Here is an 18,636-nt window from a genome sequence, read left to right as displayed (position 1 = left end):
ATTTAATAGCCCCCCACCACTTGATTGTTCTGAATATTGCTAAGGTAATTAAATTAAATAGGTTGCACCTGTCGGATGGCAGTTCTTCGACTGGAACTGAAACCTCGGGCAGGAATGGTGAAAGCAGATTGCATCCAGTTTCACCAGCATTAGGGTCATTCATAATGTCCTCAAATAAATAGATCAAATCACTCCAAGTTTTGGGAAGAATTTCCTTTTCGTTCATGAATTCTGCAAGGGTTTGCTGTGGAAAGGAGCATATACATTCATTCATCTTCATGCAACAGTCGTTTGTACAGCATTATATTTAAAAATAAATGAAACTTTAACTTGACATGGTCAATCGCTGAATCCACTTGCTCCAGTTATAAATATGCATTAGTATAGAACATATGTTTTGATTCAAAGCCATAATTGTCTCAAGAAAGCGAATCATCCATGATAGAGTTTGAGATTTCAAACATGCTGTGATGAAAAGGAAAATAATTAATATCTGAAATAATTAATTCAGGTACTACATACGTTTGAGTAATTCCAGCATGGCTTACTTGTCAGTTGGCTTTTCTTCGAAAATCACCATCATAGCAGATATGGGAGTTGATAAGTGTTTGCCAAACCTTGACCTCCATGGTTTATATAGATTTGAGAGTAGGGAGGGGCATGGATCTTTCCAGAAGAATGTTGAACAACGTGGTACTGGTACTTTAGCATCTTCCACATGCTATAGGTTGGAGGGAAGGCAAGCACACCGAGTATTTCGTCCTGCTTTACGCACCCGTTTTCCAACCAAAATGTGATAAGCCTCAGAATCTCTCAACAAAAACTTTCTGTTGAAGCTGGGATGATAACTATAAACATTAAGTTGGCAAACCGGCTTTGTTGCAGTCTGAAAAAAAAACAGAACCATCCACTGCCTAATTCAGTGTCAGCTGCTACACCGTAATCCGCAGCATCACTCAGCTGACATGGCTTTAGAAGTCTTTTTTTTGGAAGGATTGTCAATTCCACAAGCAAGTGCCAAGGATTGTGCTTCAGAAGTTATTTTTCACAAAACACATAAACCACAAAGAAGGGAGGAGGATAAACAGGTTTTTGTTGCGTGTATACTCTTCCAGAGGTTATCTACAGATAGGGATGGAAAGGGAAGGAATCTCTGTTCAAATGGGGGTATAAATAGGTAAGAGAAAGAGGGTGGAAGGGTTGGGGGGGCAATGTTTTTGATGCATAGTCGAGGCTCATGGAAGAGCTTAGTCCCAGAAACAATTAAATGCTGAGAAGCTGGTGCAGGCAGTTTGAGTGGAAGAGGTGGGGGAGGAGAAGGAGAAGTTAGTGCCAAAGGAGATCTGTTTGTGAGAATGAATCCACTCCTTTTTATTGAAAGTGTCAAATAGGTTTTTCCTGAGTTAACATTAAAGTCAATGGGGGAAATGGTATAGTCCCAGAACCAACAAAATTCCCCTACTTATGTAGCTCGGGGAGGAGTTCAGACCAGAACAGAGAGGTTTTTCATTTTATCTCTGCTCAACAAATATATTGAAACCATGTTCCAATGTACTATTTATCAATATACTCGATGGTGATGAATGCCACAAGAGAACAAGTACAAAAGACATAAAATGTCATAGCCCCCGTTGTTTTGGTAATTTTGAGTTGAAGGGTGAGCACATATCTATGTACAACTAAAATGGCCACCAGTACCATCTTTGATCAGATCACAAAATAAAGTGAGGGGCACGTGCATGCCCTTATTTACTGTGCTTATGCCAAGTTTGAACAAAATCGGAGCGTGCATGTCTGAAAAATGCTTGGGGATACATTTAAGTAACAAAATGACCACCAGTCGGCCATCTTGGATCTGATCTCAAAAAAAAAATGACGTGCATATATGTCCTGTCATGTGTTGTCTTTGTGTCAAGTATGAATAAAAATCGGTCCATACATGTCCAAGATATCATTGCAGATGCAAACAAGCACGCACCGAGACCAAATCCAGCAGCCCCTGTTTTGGACACATTCCAACGGAAGCTAATAAAACATTTTGATATTCTGTACTCTGAAACAGAGATAGTCATTGACTCCCTCTTTGAGTTCCATAATCTTTACAATTGATGGGGGAGAATACAATATGAAAAGATGTGGTGAATTGGGAGTGGGAGGGGGAGTGAGAGTGGAAACCAAAACTTTGAGCATGTGCAGTAGCAATCCTTTTATATGGAAGAATAATGGGGGGAAAAAATTACATATATTGTTGCAGAAATGGCCCTTAGTGTGTTATTAAATATAGGATTAGCCCAGATCCCCCATTAAATGCATGTTTAGCCAGGTTGTTCGGTAAATGGACGTTACATGTGTGTCGGGACCGTAAGAGGCTGTTTATTGTTCGTATAGTGGTGGTGGACCGAGAGGTTCTTCTTCTTCGTTCCCATCTCCAAAGGAGTCTCTGCCCAGTGCTCTGGGAGGGGGAGGAGTTTGTCGGCTTCGTAAAGGGGCGCACCCCAAAAAGAAAAGGAAGTGAAACTGCAGGAGCGCCGGGATGGAAGTGATGAAACTGAGAGAAGAGTGAGTGCCGGGATGGCAGTGGTGAAACTGAGCGCTGAGGTGGCGCGATCGTTTTTTTCATGAAGAGCGAGCCTAAAGAAAGGCAAGGAAGGGACTGCAAGAGGTCTGTGTGCCATCGGCTGGAGGAGAAACTCATGGTGCGTGTGGTCGGCGATCTGTAAGAGAGGAACGGCCTGAACCTGAGGGTCGAGTCTGCCATCTGCCGAGGGAGTAACTGAGCCTAAGTGTTGAGTGAGGATTTCTGCTGTATGGAAACGACTAGTGGGAGGCTGCAATCTGCGTCGAGAGGAACTAGCTGCTGTGTCAGTGGGCAATCGACTTTATGAGGAGGTGATCGGCAGGTTCAACCTGCGTCTAACCACGGAGCCTCTGTCCTTACTCACCTCACGGCTCGACACGGCTCGGCACGTTTGTCGATCCGCCTGCGGAGCCCAACACCCCAATTTGGCCTTCGCTGGTGAACAGGCCAGGCCTGGACTTGTATGCTGAACCTTGTGAAAAGCCAGCTGGAGCATACCACAGATCTTTCGTCTTGGGCCGTCGACATTGCGGGGTCTGGATGCGCAGAGGCTGCGTGCGCGGGCGGTGCCATGAGAAGAAAAAGGACGATGCCGCCATTTTACCACGTGGTGTGTTTTAGCTTGGGTGCTCAAATCCGTGGACATCGGCTTGTCACGAGCAACATTCGTTCCTTCGACACTTTTCCTCTCATCCATGAAGCATCACCAAGTACTCTTTGTCTTGTCTGCATGCTGTTCATGTCTTGTCTGCATGTTGTCCAAGGTTTATCTCGCTAGGGTCCCCTTTGAAACCCGTAATCCGTAGCTCCCTAGTTAAGAACGGGTTATAGATTAATTATAACATTGTCGTGAATGCTTTGCTTGTGTTGTGTTCCCCGATGTGTCCCCAATAAATCTGGCTGAGTTATACGAGATTTGCCACCTTCAATTATTCGTGCCGTGCTGAGAAACAATTCGCTCGATTGGTATATAAAACCAAAATGGTTACAGACTGGCAGAATTCGCTCGGTCTCTGACAAAACCAGTCTGTAACCGGGGTCTATATCCCCAACTGGTAAGGTCCAGGTGTACGTTGGTATCGCGATTCGAGGCGCGTAACCCGAGGCCTGTGCCGAGCCAGCTGGCGTTATAACCCTGGAGACGGCGGTGCTGTTAAGTGGCGCCGAATCTTCAACATTTCGCTGTCAAGAGTAGGGTGTGATTGACATCACTCGTCCGAATTCTTAACACTGGGGTCAAGAGTCGGGTGCGAATCCCGCCACCGCTGAATCCGTAACAATATATATATATATATATATATATATATATATATATATATATATATATATATATATATATATATATATATATATATATATATATATATATATATATATATATATATATATATATATATATATATATATATATATATATATATATATATATATATATATATATATATATATATATATATATATATATATATATATATATATATATATCCTAGCATGGTGTCAAGGTGATCAGATGTGGAAGAACTCTGAGAAAAAAAAATATTCTATTTATGTATCTTGGCATAGTGTCAATGCGCATGCACAGAAGAGATTCCTTAATGTGGAAGAATAATGCGAATTAAAAATAATAATAATAATAATAAGTGAATGCAAAAAGGGGTGGGGTTATGGGAGGTCAGATGTTAGGGGTTAAACCGGTTCTACCAGCATGCGTAGAAGAGATTATTTACGTGTAAGAATAATGGGAAATTTTTTAACAAGTGAATGTTAAACATTTCCTACATTATCTTACATGTAATTGAATGGGGGGAAGGGGTGGGCATGTGGGGGGGAAAGGGGTGAGATAAAAATTGCCTCTGATTTCTCATTTACCCACTACTGATGACGTACATATGTGGAATATAAATTGGAAAACATCTGGCAATAAAATAAAATAATTTATAACAACAATGTTCATTAATCACAACATTGTTGTCTTGAGGATGATGAGGGATTTCTGGTGCAAAAATAAGAACACCTAAAAGTTCATTCTTATATTGACCTCTAAAATACATGAGTCATTCCATCTGAAATCACCAAATTTAAGAAAATGTTCCCAGTTGATCCCCTCAGATTTACTTTAAACTTTCATAAAATTGTTCCTAGGTATCCAAATGAAGCTGCGTAAAATTTTAGGACCATAGATGCTGTCAACTCCAAGATATTGAGGGTTGAAAATGTGGTTGTGGCCCTATTTTTATGGTCGTTGCGAGCATCACAAAATGAACGGCTACTTTTAAACTCCCACAACTTTTTAAATATTAATGCTAGAGCCTTGAAATTTTCAGAGATTATTCTTCTATAAATGCCCTGTAAGAAACAAACATAAAACTGAGTATACCTCTATTAAATTTTATGACCTGATCAGTTGAAATCCAGAAAAAAAAATGTTGGTTTTGTATGAAGACCCAACTTTGAGACCCCATATATTTTTATTGACCCATCCCAGAAGTTTGAAATTTTTTCATGTAATAACTGTATGGTAGTAGTATTCAAATACATGTTTACATGTATTTAAGAAATACATGTTTCTTAATCAGTCATATATAATACAGTCATGATCCCTCAAAAATTGAAAATTTTCATTTTTCCCCAAAATTTCGGTGAGGATTGCAAGTATATGACAAGGTATACTACTTCAAATTGTTCACCATTGGAAAGATCATATTTAAGTTTACAAAAGTGTCTATAACTTAACATAACTATAGCATGAACCATTTTAATGTGATGAATGATGCAAAGTTCCATAAAGGTCAAGGTCAATGAAATAACAGCTATAAAAAAACAAAGTAAAGAAATAAATGAATGATAATTCTTCAAAATCGTTTTTTTTATAATTCGAATCAGATTTTCAAAATTTCTTGCAAATTTATTTGATAAAGTGAGTGTGAACCTCATGCAGAATCTGCTTTCAGAAATGATTGATTATTATTTTTCACTTGTATTGTTATTTTTCTCAAAGTTTGATAAAGAGAATTGTTGGATTATTTCACATGGAGTGATGGAATGTGTATTTTCAGTGTGTTTATCTTGGTACTCATTGGTGTCAGCATCGCCTGGATCCCAATCATTCAGGGAGCACAAAGTGGAAAGCTCTTTGACTACATCCAGTCTATAAGCAGCTACCTTGGTCCCCCCATTTCCTCTGTCTTCTTCCTTGGTATCTTCGTTAAACGCATCAATGAGCAGGTGAGTTGAGAGACCAGATCTGTGTTGACATGTGTGTGTCCAAATGCAGACTTTCTGTTTGTTGTTTTAAACCAATCAAGTTAGTTTGGCCGAGGCCAAATGAGGTCGAGGCTGTTTATTCCTGACATGTTTATAAGTACGCTGCAACCCATGCCGACAGAAAACAGACTTTTTGGAACGCCAGCCACATTTTCCATCCAATCATCATGCAATCAAATAGAAAACCAAACACTACATTGGAGTCATCAGAAGGAACCCAAATATGCAAGGAGCAAAGATGGTGTCAGCAAGAGGAACCGTGATAGGATTTGGGTTTCAGCTGCTACTCCTCTGCCCCCAAACCTGTCCTTTATTAAAACAATTATCCACGGGTAAGCACTCCCACGTTTAAAGTTTTGAGCAAATTGCTCAAGCAGCTGCAGAGAAAACAAATTTAAAAGGGAATAAAGGTGAAAAGGTGAGGGTGGAAGAAAAAAAAAGTAAAGGGCATTGGCCAACGTACCACAACATGGTAAAGGATGGTTGAGGACACCTATTACAAGTTATAGTTTTGTTTCTCACGTGGAACGTAGTTCCAGGGAGCTTATGGGATGCCGCATCGTCAGTCCGGAAACACTTGCAACTTATTCTCAGAAACTACACAAACAATTTCAATGAAATTTGACGACAACCTTCATCACCCGTGATGTATCAAAGTTTGTTCACGGCATGAAAAAAAAATATCCATAGGTATTTACTTTCTTCTCTGTTACATATTTTGTGGATCATTCACGCCTATAGGTGGTTCGCTGGTTTTCTTATCCAGCCGCTACCGGGTGAGCGCCCAGGGGTGTTGCACCTATTTTTACTCTTCTGTGGCCATGCTGTGAAAAATGGTTTCATTAAAGTTGCATACTGTACTTTTGTGGAGGTGGGAGGGGGTTAGATATTACCTGAGAACAGATGGTAATGTAAAGAGCAGCATGGTCCATGTACGGGTAGTTAGCAAATCTCGACGTAATAGTATAGGTAGGGATATGTCAGATTAAGAAATGTCCTGTTTGTATGTGCACCATACAGGGGGTGATTTTTTTATTGAGTAAAAAGGTAAAATTGGTGAAATTTAGTGAGGGATTATGGCTAAGGAAATTGTGTGTATAAATCCGAATGTAAACCTCGACCGGAGGCGCCAGGAGACTTGGCAAGAGAGGAAGATAGGAGCGGGGCGATGAATGCCTTCAGCGGCGGAGTGATAGATGCCTTCAGGCGGCGGAGCATTGCCCGGGGAGAAGAGGGAGGAGCGAACAAGAGAGCAGGTGGGTCTGAGGTGAGAGGAGAATGCGTCAGAGGAAAAGGTTCTGAGGAGAACAAAAATTGTGAGGAGAATCGAGTTTGAAGAGAGGAGGTTGCCTGCCTGACTGCCTCTGCCTGTGTTCGTCGACCTGCTCATGTGCCTTTGTTTCATGGTCCTGCCCATCACCTCATCCTGCTTATCTCCCCATCGCCAGCTCGTGGCTGCTCCGCACCCATCCTTATACCTGCTTTCTTCCCCCAGTTTTGTCCAGAGTCCCCTGGTTTTGTCTGGAGGAGGAGTGGAAGAAGTATGGAGAGGCGTTTATGGGAATTGCAGAAGTTTTGTGTGGAAGGACGTCAGGATCGGCGAAGGACAGAAACTAGGTATGGTGGATGGATGAGGTAGCGAAAGCAGTTGGAGGAAATAAAGTTTTGGAAGAGGATATAGAAGATCAAGGATAGGGGGAGGCAGCCAGATGCAGGGCCGTATGGATCAGGAGAGAAATTATATGGAAGAGGAGGTGTACAAGATGGAAGAGGATGGTGGGAGGTAGACGATATCTAAATTGGCTCATGACAAGGATGAGGATAGCAAGGATATGAAGAGGTGGGGGGGGCAGTGATTAAGGATGGTGACAGGCAGCGAGTGACAGAGTGGGGGCAGGGGCAGGATTGATTGTGTGAGAAAGTTATCTTCTAACAAAGGAGAAGAAGAAGAACCTCTCTGCCCCAACGTGTTTAATTCTAATGAGTAATAAAGTGTAATTACAGAGAGTTCTAAAGGGTTATATATGGTAATTCTAAAGGGTTTCGTTCATTTCTTGGATTTGCCTATTTCCTATTAAAAGAGCCAAACTGAACCACTTCCCTCGGATATGGGTTTGTTTTTTTGTTTTTAACAATGCCAGCCCATCACATGGGAATCAAAATGAATTTTAGTAATGCCAACCCATCATTACATCTTGAGCCAGAAGTACTATAAAAATCTTATTTCCCGGCTGCGTAAATCCTCGCAAAAGTGGGTGATGACTGCTGAAACGGTAGATGTGTGCAAAGCATCCTCCATTGTTCAGAACCCTTACAGCAATTGCTCATGTGACCATTGTTCATGATCATGAATTCCAGGAAGAGGTACTTTTTTGAAATATACTCTACTGGTCAAAAGTTTTAGAACACCCCCATTTTCCCAGTTTTTACTGAAATTTAATCAGTGTAATGTTTCAATATACTCTGAAATTAAAGCAGAGAACAAATAAACAATTGCAGATGAAAAATAAATCATGGAATCGTTTTGTTGAACAAAATTTAATCTAAATTTTTGACTCATCAAACTCGCCACCTTTTGGAGATATAACAGCCGAACATACTCGTGGCATTCTTTCTACAATGGAAATCAAATATTGTTTGGAAAGTTCTTCCCAACACTGTTGCAGAGTTCCCACAAATGTGTTGCACTTGTAGGTTGCTTTGTTTTCACCCTTCTGTTCAGTTCATCCCAAACCAGCTCGATGGGGTTTAAGTCTGGAGACTGTGCTGGCCATTCCATGATTTGAAGCCTACCGTCTTGTTCTTTTCTTCCAAGGTAGTTCTGACATAGACTGGAGGTATGTTTTGGGTCATTATCTCGCTGTAGGATGAACCCCTGACCAACTAGACGTAGACCAGAGGGTATTGCATGGCGCTGCAAAATGCTGTGGTAGCAGTTTTTGATTCAGGGTGCCAGTCACTCTGTGCAAGTCGACGACTCTGGATCCAGCAAAAGAGCCCCAGATCATCACGCTTCCTCTTCCATGTTTGACAGTTGGTGTCACACAATGAGGAACCATCCTTTCGCCTACTCGACGGCATACAAACACCCAGCGTGATTAACCAAATATTTCAAATTTTGATTCATCAGTCCATGAGACCTTCTTCCAGTTTTCAGAAGTCCACTGGCGGTGCTTCATGGCCCAGGCAAGCCTCTTTTTCTTATTTTGCCATCTTAGCATTGGCTTTCTTACTGCCAATCGACCTGTCAAACCTGTAGCTCAAAGTCTTCTCTTCACAGTTGAAACTGAGAATTCCTTGCTTCGACCAGTGTTAAGCTGTGCTTGAAGCTGCTGTCCTGTGAGTCGATTTGTTAGTTGACTCTCAGAAACTTGTTTTCTGATTGTGTTGTGGCTTTGGATCTGCCAGACCTCTTCCTGTCTGAGTTTCCTCCAGTTTCCAAGTGCCTTTTGATGGAGTAGGAAACTACTCACTGACACCTTGGCTTACTTTGCAATTTCTCTTAAGAAAAGAATTCCACTTTTAAGGGTTATAATGGTCTATCTGTCTTCCTTTGTTAATTGTCTTTTTCTCGCCATTATGAAGGCAATATACTACTTCCTGCAGTACAACATTGTCCAAATATTGCTTCAGAAGGTGTCGCAACACGGTCTGTCCCAGCACTGCTTTTATACAGAAAGAGGGTCTGTAACTAATCAACAAAAGTTGGGACACCTGTAGCAATTGTTTGCGTCAACTTTCAAGGCTTAATTTACTTCCATTGCTGCAGAACAGCTGCAGTTGCTAACCCATTACATGTTCCCTGAAAAGGGCCTTTTTAACAACTCTGAAATTTACATTATTTTCAGTTTTTGGTGACCTAAACCTTTTTTTTTAACCTCAGGCAGTTTATCGCTTAGCTTTGTACCATTTCAGGTTATTCACTGGACTTGAACTATTAGAATTTTAGTAAAAACTGAAAAATGGGGGTGTTCTAAAACTTTTGACCAGTAGAGTATATGTACTGTATATACAGCAGGTACACTGAGGTGATATGTAGTCTTTGCTGGACTCTTGTCATGACCACTCCTCCAATCCCCAAACCCCAGGTCTTATTCTTCTTCTTGCATATGGCAGCTTTGGCTGCCAGGTAGCCATCATTTTGTTGGGGCACAACTGTCCACTGATGCTGTGTCCTGATACCAGTACACTGGTACTCATTTCACCGAACTTGGAAGGATGACAGGCTGAGTCAACGACACCTGGTATTAATTCAGCAGCCAATGTGGCTCGAACTCAGCACCCGAAGATCCCAAGCCAGTCACCCTAACCACTAAGCCAACACCAGCCTCTCCGCCCCTGAGTTAATTTAATTGATAAACTGTTCAATTGAAGGAATGTCGTGTTGATATGTCACAGGCTTGATTGGCCAAATGGCCTTCTCCTGCATCAAAGTTCCTTAAGTGAAGTATCAGTTTCTCACTTTGGCTTTTTGTTTTTGTTTTGCAGGGAGCATTTTGGGGCCTCGTTTTGGGATTACTTATTGGATTGACTCGGTTGATTACAGAGTTTGCTTACGGCACAGGAAGTTGTGCAGAAAAAACAAACTGCCCCACAATCATCTGTGGTGTTCATTACCTGTACTTTGCCATCATTCTTTTCATCCTAACCTGCATCATCACTGTGGTTATTTCATTGTTGACACCTCCGATTGATGACAAACATGTATGTAAACTTTTCTATCTTTGTTTCTTCACAACTTAGAGAAGCTATTTCAGTATTTTCTCTGAAAATATTATCAAATTGAGTTGATGTATATATATATATATATATATATATATATATATATATATATATATATATATATATATATATATATGTGTATATATATGTATATATATGTATATATGTATATATGTATATATATGTATATATATGTATATATATATGTATATATATGTATATATATGTATATATATGTATATATATGTATATATATATATGTATATATATGTATATATATGTATATATATATGTATATATATGTGTATATATGTATATATATGTATATATATGTATATATATATGTCTGTTTGGCAATGCAACCTGTGTTAGTAAGTGAAAGGTGTACTGAGTCACCATCCTCATAATATATATTCAAATTATCAGTCACATGATACATTTTGTCGTTAGGTTGGCAAGGTAACAATCAAAGGCTGGTCTGTTGAGGGTTCTGGGGCACTGCCCCACAAATAAAACAATAATGCTGCCCCATCAGTTAAAGAAAAGAAAAAATAAAGTCAGTTAAATTGATTAGTAATAAAAAAAATACTATTTTAATATTTAATCGCCCTTTTGTGTATGTCCACTAATAAAATCACGACCTTAATCGTTACAGTAGTTAGTAATAAGTAAAGCTGAAGTTGAGTCAATATGGACCTTTCACAATAACAATGCCTGAATGCATTGTGCGGATGCAGAGAAACCCCTCGCAGCAGCGACCATCAGGGCATGCTGACGTACAGCACATTGTGCATGTGAGACAAGGATTGTGACATACAATGGGTCACAGAGCTTATAAAATGAAACGATAATACTTGGAAAGGTGCCCACAAGAAAGCGGTGTGCCTCTGCATAACGAAAGCATTGGAGAACTTTCTCAGTTCAACGACAGAGCTGAGATCTTTCAGCAGCTGTCCGTAATGCAGACTCCCCATGATGAGGACCGGTGGAATGCCTGAAGAAATGTGGCTGGGTGGGTCCATTTTACCCAAACCCTCGACCATTGCTGCCACTGAGTGGACTTTCAGCCTCGTGGGAGTGCCTCATGTGAACATGGCAGGCTTGGTGATTTATTTAAAGGAATCTGCTATTATATACATAGTCTTGCCAATCTGCTATTGGAAAGACGATGTCGTGCGTCATTACCAACAAAGAAATGGTTACTGAGTTTTTGACAAAGGACATCTTCTCGACGTAAAAATTACACAAAGCTTGTGCCATCTATATTTATCTGGGAGCCAGGTGTACCAGGCAGACTTCCCTGGGGGAGACACCGTATCTGGTTTGGGTGCTTCTTAAGGGTGATGGAAAGGTCACATCTGGGACTTGTGAATGCACAGGATACGTTTAAAATCAACTTTTAAAATTACAATTGCAATTAATCATGTTGTGGGGAGGGAGGGGCGGGGGGTGGGGGGAAGTGGGAGCTGTGTAATTAGTGAGAGCTGTTATAAATATCGGGAGTTTGATCCGCAGATTTGCCCCAGTGAAGGCAGCCTAAAAGTGACACTACTCGTGGAAGTGAGTCAATGAAAACACAGCACGAACGTGAAAGGCCTCATACATTTACACATCATTTTGAAAGTCCCATATTTGTTTCTGCAAAACATCAATCTGCCTGGATTACAAAGGATTACCCATTCAAACTGTCCACATGTCTCTGGGTCAAGCATTGTCGTCCATTGTTACAAAACCTACTAAGAATAGTTTTACAGAATGACCGTTCCGGATCTCAACCCCTGAACCACCCCTTGATTCTTGAACAAGAAACAAAACTGAACTTTTGCAAAACAATGAGATTTGTGACATACAATGTGCTCACCCTCCACCCAGATCGAGGAATTCCTTTCTTATTGCAAGAACTGTCCCGCCTGAAGATCAACCTCACTGGCTGCCAAGAGAGACGACTACTTGATTTGGGCGAGACATTGAGTGGGGACGACTATCTTTGGTCTGGCAGTACTGATGGTAGCCTATCCATATGGTTGGAGTGGCTCTGCCCTGGACAGGAAGACAAGAAAGGCCCTTAATAGATGGAATTTCTCATTACCCCACCTTCTTACTTAAAGATCCAAACACCATCATGGGTGTCTGATCATTTCCCTCTGTTATGCCCCCACTGAGGCAGGCGACGATGTCAACAATGACTTTTTTTTGTCACAACAATGTCACAAGGAGAGGAATCATGAGCTCAGCATGGTCCAGGATAGCAAATGATAACTGGCTCGAATGATAACTGGCTTTTTCCTTTAATCTTTGTGTTCAAGCATGACCTTTAACACTGCTGCACTCAATGACACTCTGGTTCTTAATGAGTACAAGGTGAAGATAACGATTCCCTTCACCCTTCTCAACATTGTTCATGATGCTGAATAGATGTGTGGAACAATTCCAAATGTGACGTTGTCCATGCTGCCTCAAAAGCCCTTCATGAACCCCAAACTGCAAAGAAAAAAAACCCCCAAAAACTGGGATCACTGAAGCAACACTGAGAATAATTGACAGTGAGAGATCGGCCTGAATGAAAGGCAAGGTCTGAAATACGATGGCTCACCTGAAAACGTGACAAAGCCTTGAAATATGACATCTCAGCTTACTGGGACAACAAAACCAACATAGAATCAGCAGTGGCTGTGCACCATCAACACAGCATTTAAACAGCTACAGTGCTGCTATATCTAGTGCAGAGACAAGTCCAATGTGGTCAAAGATGAGGATGACAGTAAACAAGTACCACTGACTGCCTCAAAAGATAGTATCAACACTTCTCCCATGTTTTGAGCAACAACCATCCCCCCCAATCCAACACTCCCAGTGATCAACATCCAGTACTCATAGAGGAAGCTCGTGATGCAATAAGTGATAAAAACTACAACACCAGCTTGGACACCTTATCAGAGGTGCAAGCAACTATCAAGAAGCTAAATAAACCACCGTGCATAAAGGATCTGTGCAATTGCAGTCGAGGTCATCAAGAGTGGGGGAGATACAATGATCAAACTGTGCGGATCACGAAGACAATTTCAAATGACTGGAGATGTGGAATTCTTCTCCCAATTTGGAAAGGAAAAGGTGATGAGCTTGTGTGCAGCATCCATTACAGCATCACTTTTCCATACTGGGTCAGCTGTTTGTCCAAGTTCTCCATGCTTGAGTGGGGCCAGCTGTTCTTTGGGGCAAACACTGCCCAGAACAGGCAGGAGTTTCTCTAGGAAGGAGTACCACAGAACAGATCTTTGCCATTCGTCAGCTGATTGAACAATCCAAGGAATTCAACAGATGTGCCGACATTGCCTTCATCGACTTTAAAGTAGATTTTGACTGGGTATGCCATGAATCACTTCGGAAAGTATTTAGCATTTGTGGCATTCCTCCAGCCCTTCTGGAATTCACATATCTCTTTACATTGATACGTGTAGCACTGTTGAAATTGGAAATAAACTCAGGAATTTTAGATTCAGTCAGTTGTACAAAAGGGATGCATGCTTGCCCCCAGAGGTGTTCAACACCATTATCGACCATCTCCTTCACAACGACTGTGTAATAATCCTTGGGCAATATCAGCTTACGGACTTAGACTATGCTGACAATGTAGTTATCTTCACCATCAGTGAAATTGCCTTCAAAAACTTGCTGCTGGTACTGCAAGAAGCCAAATGTGTGGCAATGTATATCAATTGGCTCAATACAAAAGCTATGGCTGACGTAACCAATAATGTCAACCCACCTGACTGAGAGATCCATGGTGAACGAGTGTAATACGTAGACCAGTTCACATAACTGGGCTCATAAATCAACAGAGCTGGCCCTCTCTCTCTCTCTCTCTCTCTCTCTCTCTCTCTCTCTCTCTCTCTCTCTCTCTCTCTCTCTCTCCCTCTCTCTCTCTCTCTCTCTCTCTCTCTCTCTCTCTCTCTCTCTCTCTCTCTCTCTCTCTCTCTCTCTCTCTCTCTCTCTCTCTCTCTCTCTCTCTCTCTCTCTGTCTGTCTGTCTGTCTGTCTGTCTGTCTGTCTGTCTGTCTGTCTGTCTGTCTGTCTGTCTGTCTGTCTGTCTGTCTGTCTGTCTGTCTGTCTGTCTGTCTGTCTGTCTGTCTGTCTGTCTCTGTCTGTCTCTGTCTGTCTGTCTCTGTCTGTCTCTGTCTGTCTCTGTCTGTCTGTCTCTGTCTGTCTCTGTCTGTCTCTGTCTGTCTCTGTCTGTCTGTCTCTGTCTGTCTCTGTCTGTCTCTGTCTGTCTCTGTCTGTCTCTGTCTGTCTCTGTCTGTCTCTGTCTGTCTCTGTCTGTCTCTGTCTGTCTCTGTCTGTCTCTGTCTGTCTCTGTCTGTCTCTGTCTGTCTCTCTCTCTCTCTGTCTGTCTCTGTCTGTCTCTCTCTCTCTCTCTGTCTGCCTCTGTCTGTCTCTCTCTCTCTCTGTCTGTCTCTCTCTCTCTCTGTCTGTCTCTGTCTGTCTCTGTCTGTCTCTGTCTGTCTCTCTCTCTCTCTGTCTCTCTCTCTCTCTGTCTCTCTCTCTCTCTGTCTCTCTCTCTCTCTCTCTCTCTCTCTCTCTCTCTCTCTCTCTCTCTCTCTCTCTCTCTCTCTCTCTCTCTCACTCTCTCTCTCACCCTATCTCTCTCTCTATCTCTCACTCTCTCTCTCACTCCCTCTCTCACTCCCTCTCTCTCTCTCTCTCTCTCTCTCTCTCTCTCTCTCTCTCTCTCTCTCTCTCTCTCTCTCTCTCTCTCTCTGATGGCATCACTTCTCCCATCACCAAAGCAGCAACTGATCTCAGCCGACTGGATGGACCACTTTTCTGCAGGATGTGCATCCAACGTGCAACAAAAATGAAGATTTATACTTTTCCCTGATACTATTTGTCCTTGTGTATGGGTCAGAAAAGTGGACAACCAATGCTGAAGGTCTGAACAGGCCAGATGTATTCGATATGAAATACCTCAGACACCTGGAGAACGACCATTGGTACCAACGCTTCAAAACTCTCTCTGATTGGCCACCAAAGCAAACAGACCCCAGCGTGAGCCCTATTTAAAAATTTTTTTTTGTATTCCTTGTCGAGGCTCATGTGAGAGCTAACACATAATGCACAGCAAGGGGAGCATGAGACAGGAGGGGTGGGAGTGGAAAGGACAATACAGTGGGGAACAGAGACATTAGGAGATCTGTGGAAGGGAAAGGGATGGGGCGGGGAACACGGGGAATAAAAGATGGACATTACAGGGACTTTCAGGAAGGAAAGCAGGGAATTTGAAGGAGGTGGGTTTGGGGTGGAATAACGGGAGGGAAAAGATCGAGGATTTGGATGGGGGACGATAAGAGGTGGTGGGGAACAGCTGTTTTGAAGGCCTGGAGGGAAGAATGGGATTGAACAGAGTGAAGGAGTTTATTCCAAAGGTGGAGAAAAAGAGGAATGAAAGAGTGAAGATGAGCAGTGATTCGTGATTTTGGTAGTTTACCAGAAGGGGGTTGTTGGCGGACCTTGAGCACCCTGCGGAAATGTGGTGGGGACAAATCGCAGACAGAGCAGTGGAGGGCGGCGGGGGGGGGGGTCGAGACCAAGGAGGAGACGGCAGAAGACAGACCACCGACCTGCCCGCAGTGAGGCCCAATGACACAGCCTCATCCTGGGAGATGCCAATGATCCATTTGCCTTGGTTTCCACAGCGTGAAGCCGAGAAAGGTGGGAGGCAGGAGCACCAGCCCAGAGGGGAGAACAGTACTCCATCAGGCTGCAGATGAAAGCTTTGTAAGTGGTCAGGAGCTCAGGTGGGTCAAGGAAGGACTTTGCACGACGGAGGAATTCCCAGTCGGCGACTGGCTTTGGAGGCCATGTTGGAAATGTGGCCTTCCCAGGAAAGATCATGGCAGATAGTGAAACCCAAAAGCTTGGAAGAAAGGACTTCTTCAAGAAGATTGTTGAGAAAGTAGATGGGGGGGTGGGGAGGGGTTTCCAAACGGTCCTTTCGGAGAGACATGGTGAGAGTGTGAGATTTGTCTGGATTGAAAGACATGTTCCATGTGTTGGACCAGTTTCTGATTTCATGTCCAGCATTGAGGACCTCCATCCATTGTTGGGAGAGCAGAAATAGCATATCCAGGGTAGAGTGACCTGGTTTGAAACCAAATTAATAATCGGAAATCAAGCCATTGGAGAAGAGGAAGGATTTAATGTCTGAAGCGATGATGGATTCCATAACCTTGCTGATGATTGGGAGAAGGCTGATTGGTCTGTAGTTGCAGGGATCCATTTTTGCACATTTTTTATGCAGGGCAGTAATGTTTGCTGATTTCCAAGCAGATGGCAGACCTTGAGCAAATTCCTCCAGCATCGCCTCTGTTGCAATGGACAACTCCACCGAATGCCACCACACCTACCATCTTACCAGGTGTTTCACTTCACTCCAACTCAAGCTCACTGGCACCACCCTGAGGCCACCCCAAATCAATATTTTCTTAGACAATCAGACAGGGTTTGACTGTAATCAACATTAACCTGATCCTTGCCCCTCGAGTCAACAGATATGAAAAAGATTGAGTAATATTATCCTGGAAGTGCCCACACTGAGCTTTCAGCATAGCCCTCCAGTCAAAGAAAGGAGCATTTTCAAAATGCTGGTAAATGCTGAACATGTATCGAAGCAATGCACACTCGTGCAACCCTTGATTGATAAATTGTGTTCTTCTTTTTTGAAGCTGCATCGCCTGTGCTGGTCGACTCGACACAGCAAGGAGCCTCGTGTGGAGCTGGATTCACTGCAGTTCAAACTACATCTGGAGAATCGAAATATCATTATGAATCCATCATATGTAGAACATGACGGTATTCATTATTCAATTGATAAATGTTTATTAGCCCGTGTGCGCGAAGCGAGAAGCGGAGTTCAGCAATTGGTCACGTATGTGTGTGTCTGCATTTTGTTAAGAGCATACATTGAAAACCGTTTAATGGAGGAAATTGAAACTTCACCACATGTTGTTACATCACCATTTGATATAGCGCATATTGAGTGTACATCAAAAATTTTCAAAGTATAATTTGTAAACATTTACATGTAAATGATGTACAGATATATACAAGAACAAATTTGCTGTCAGAAGAGTTGGCTCGCACCCAGGGCTGCCGAGAGCGAGAATGGGCCTCCGGGTAATACTAAATAAAGATCCCCCTTCAAATAGTATGTATATATATATATATATATATATATATATATATATATATATATATATATATATATATATATATATATATATATATATATATATATACATACAACCGATACGGAGGTTTCCTTATTTTCGTCATCAGAAACACATGCTGCATTTATGGGAAATTGGGGTGTTATTCACTTATCCCTACATGCAAATTCGTTGAACACACTTCATCCGAATGGGGTGTGGGCAACATTCCTGTGTTCATTTCGTCATTACCACGATTGTGATGATGTAAATTGTTCCCACAGTGGTTTATTTTACGAGGGAAGGCTTCACTATGCATGGCAACGGCATGCTGGGAAATCACCCTGAATGGCTTGGAGGGAGACACAAAATAAATTTGCCCCCCACCCCTGGGGTTTTTATCATCACAAACAATCATGATGTGAAACAAAAAAAAAATGAAGGAATAAGCACAGGCCCCAATTCGGTCCGGGCCCCAGGGTAGTTACAGGCCTCTGCTCACACCAAGTCCTTCTCAAGACTGTGTGGAGTAAGTATTCTATGAATACCGATTAATTTCTAAGTAGTTTAATGACATTATTTCATTTTTGAAACTTGAATTGTAAATATTTACCTCGGAAGTTTAGATAGATGCAAGTACAAATTTGCTGCCAAAATTTCCCAACATGTTTTTTTTTTCCTTCCCTCTCCTGCCCCTCTTGTCTCCTGCTCCCCTTGTTGTGCGTTTCTGTGTGTTTTCTCTCATATGAGCCTCGACAGCATCTACAAAAATTCATACTCACACTCTGCGTTCACCTGTTTGCAGAGGCGATTGAAGAAACCCAACAAAAGAAGGAAAGTGAAGTACACACAACAGAAATATCCAACATGG

At 42.1% G+C, this 18,636-nt stretch overlaps 1 protein-coding gene across 3 annotated transcripts in view; it reads left to right on the top strand.

Moving 5' to 3' along the window:
- LOC147011145 (sodium/glucose cotransporter 1-like) overlaps positions 1-18,636 on the top strand; it is a 125,737-nt gene that overhangs the window by 92,353 nt on the left and 14,748 nt on the right. For 2 of the 3 annotated variants that reach the window (XM_085860343.1, XM_085860342.1), the window contains exons 12-15: positions 5,635-5,803; positions 10,331-10,546; positions 17,283-17,409; positions 18,571-18,636. In XM_085860343.1, coding sequence (XP_085716469.1) covers positions 5,635-5,803; positions 10,331-10,546; positions 17,283-17,409; positions 18,571-18,636 — 578 coding nt within the window. Of the gene's footprint in view, positions 1-5,634; positions 5,804-10,330; positions 10,547-17,282; positions 17,410-18,524 lie in introns of all 3 variants that reach the window. The other variant, XR_015052524.1, reaches the window with a different exon arrangement.

Source organism: Eptatretus burgeri, chromosome 16 (assembly GCF_056783735.1).
Source record: "Eptatretus burgeri isolate ZD-2024b chromosome 16, Ebu_testis_v1, whole genome shotgun sequence".
In the NCBI taxonomy this organism is placed as follows: domain Eukaryota; kingdom Metazoa; phylum Chordata; class Myxini; order Myxiniformes; family Myxinidae; genus Eptatretus; species Eptatretus burgeri.
Note: the sequence above shows the minus strand (reverse complement) of the source record. Positions and strands in the feature narration are given on the sequence as shown.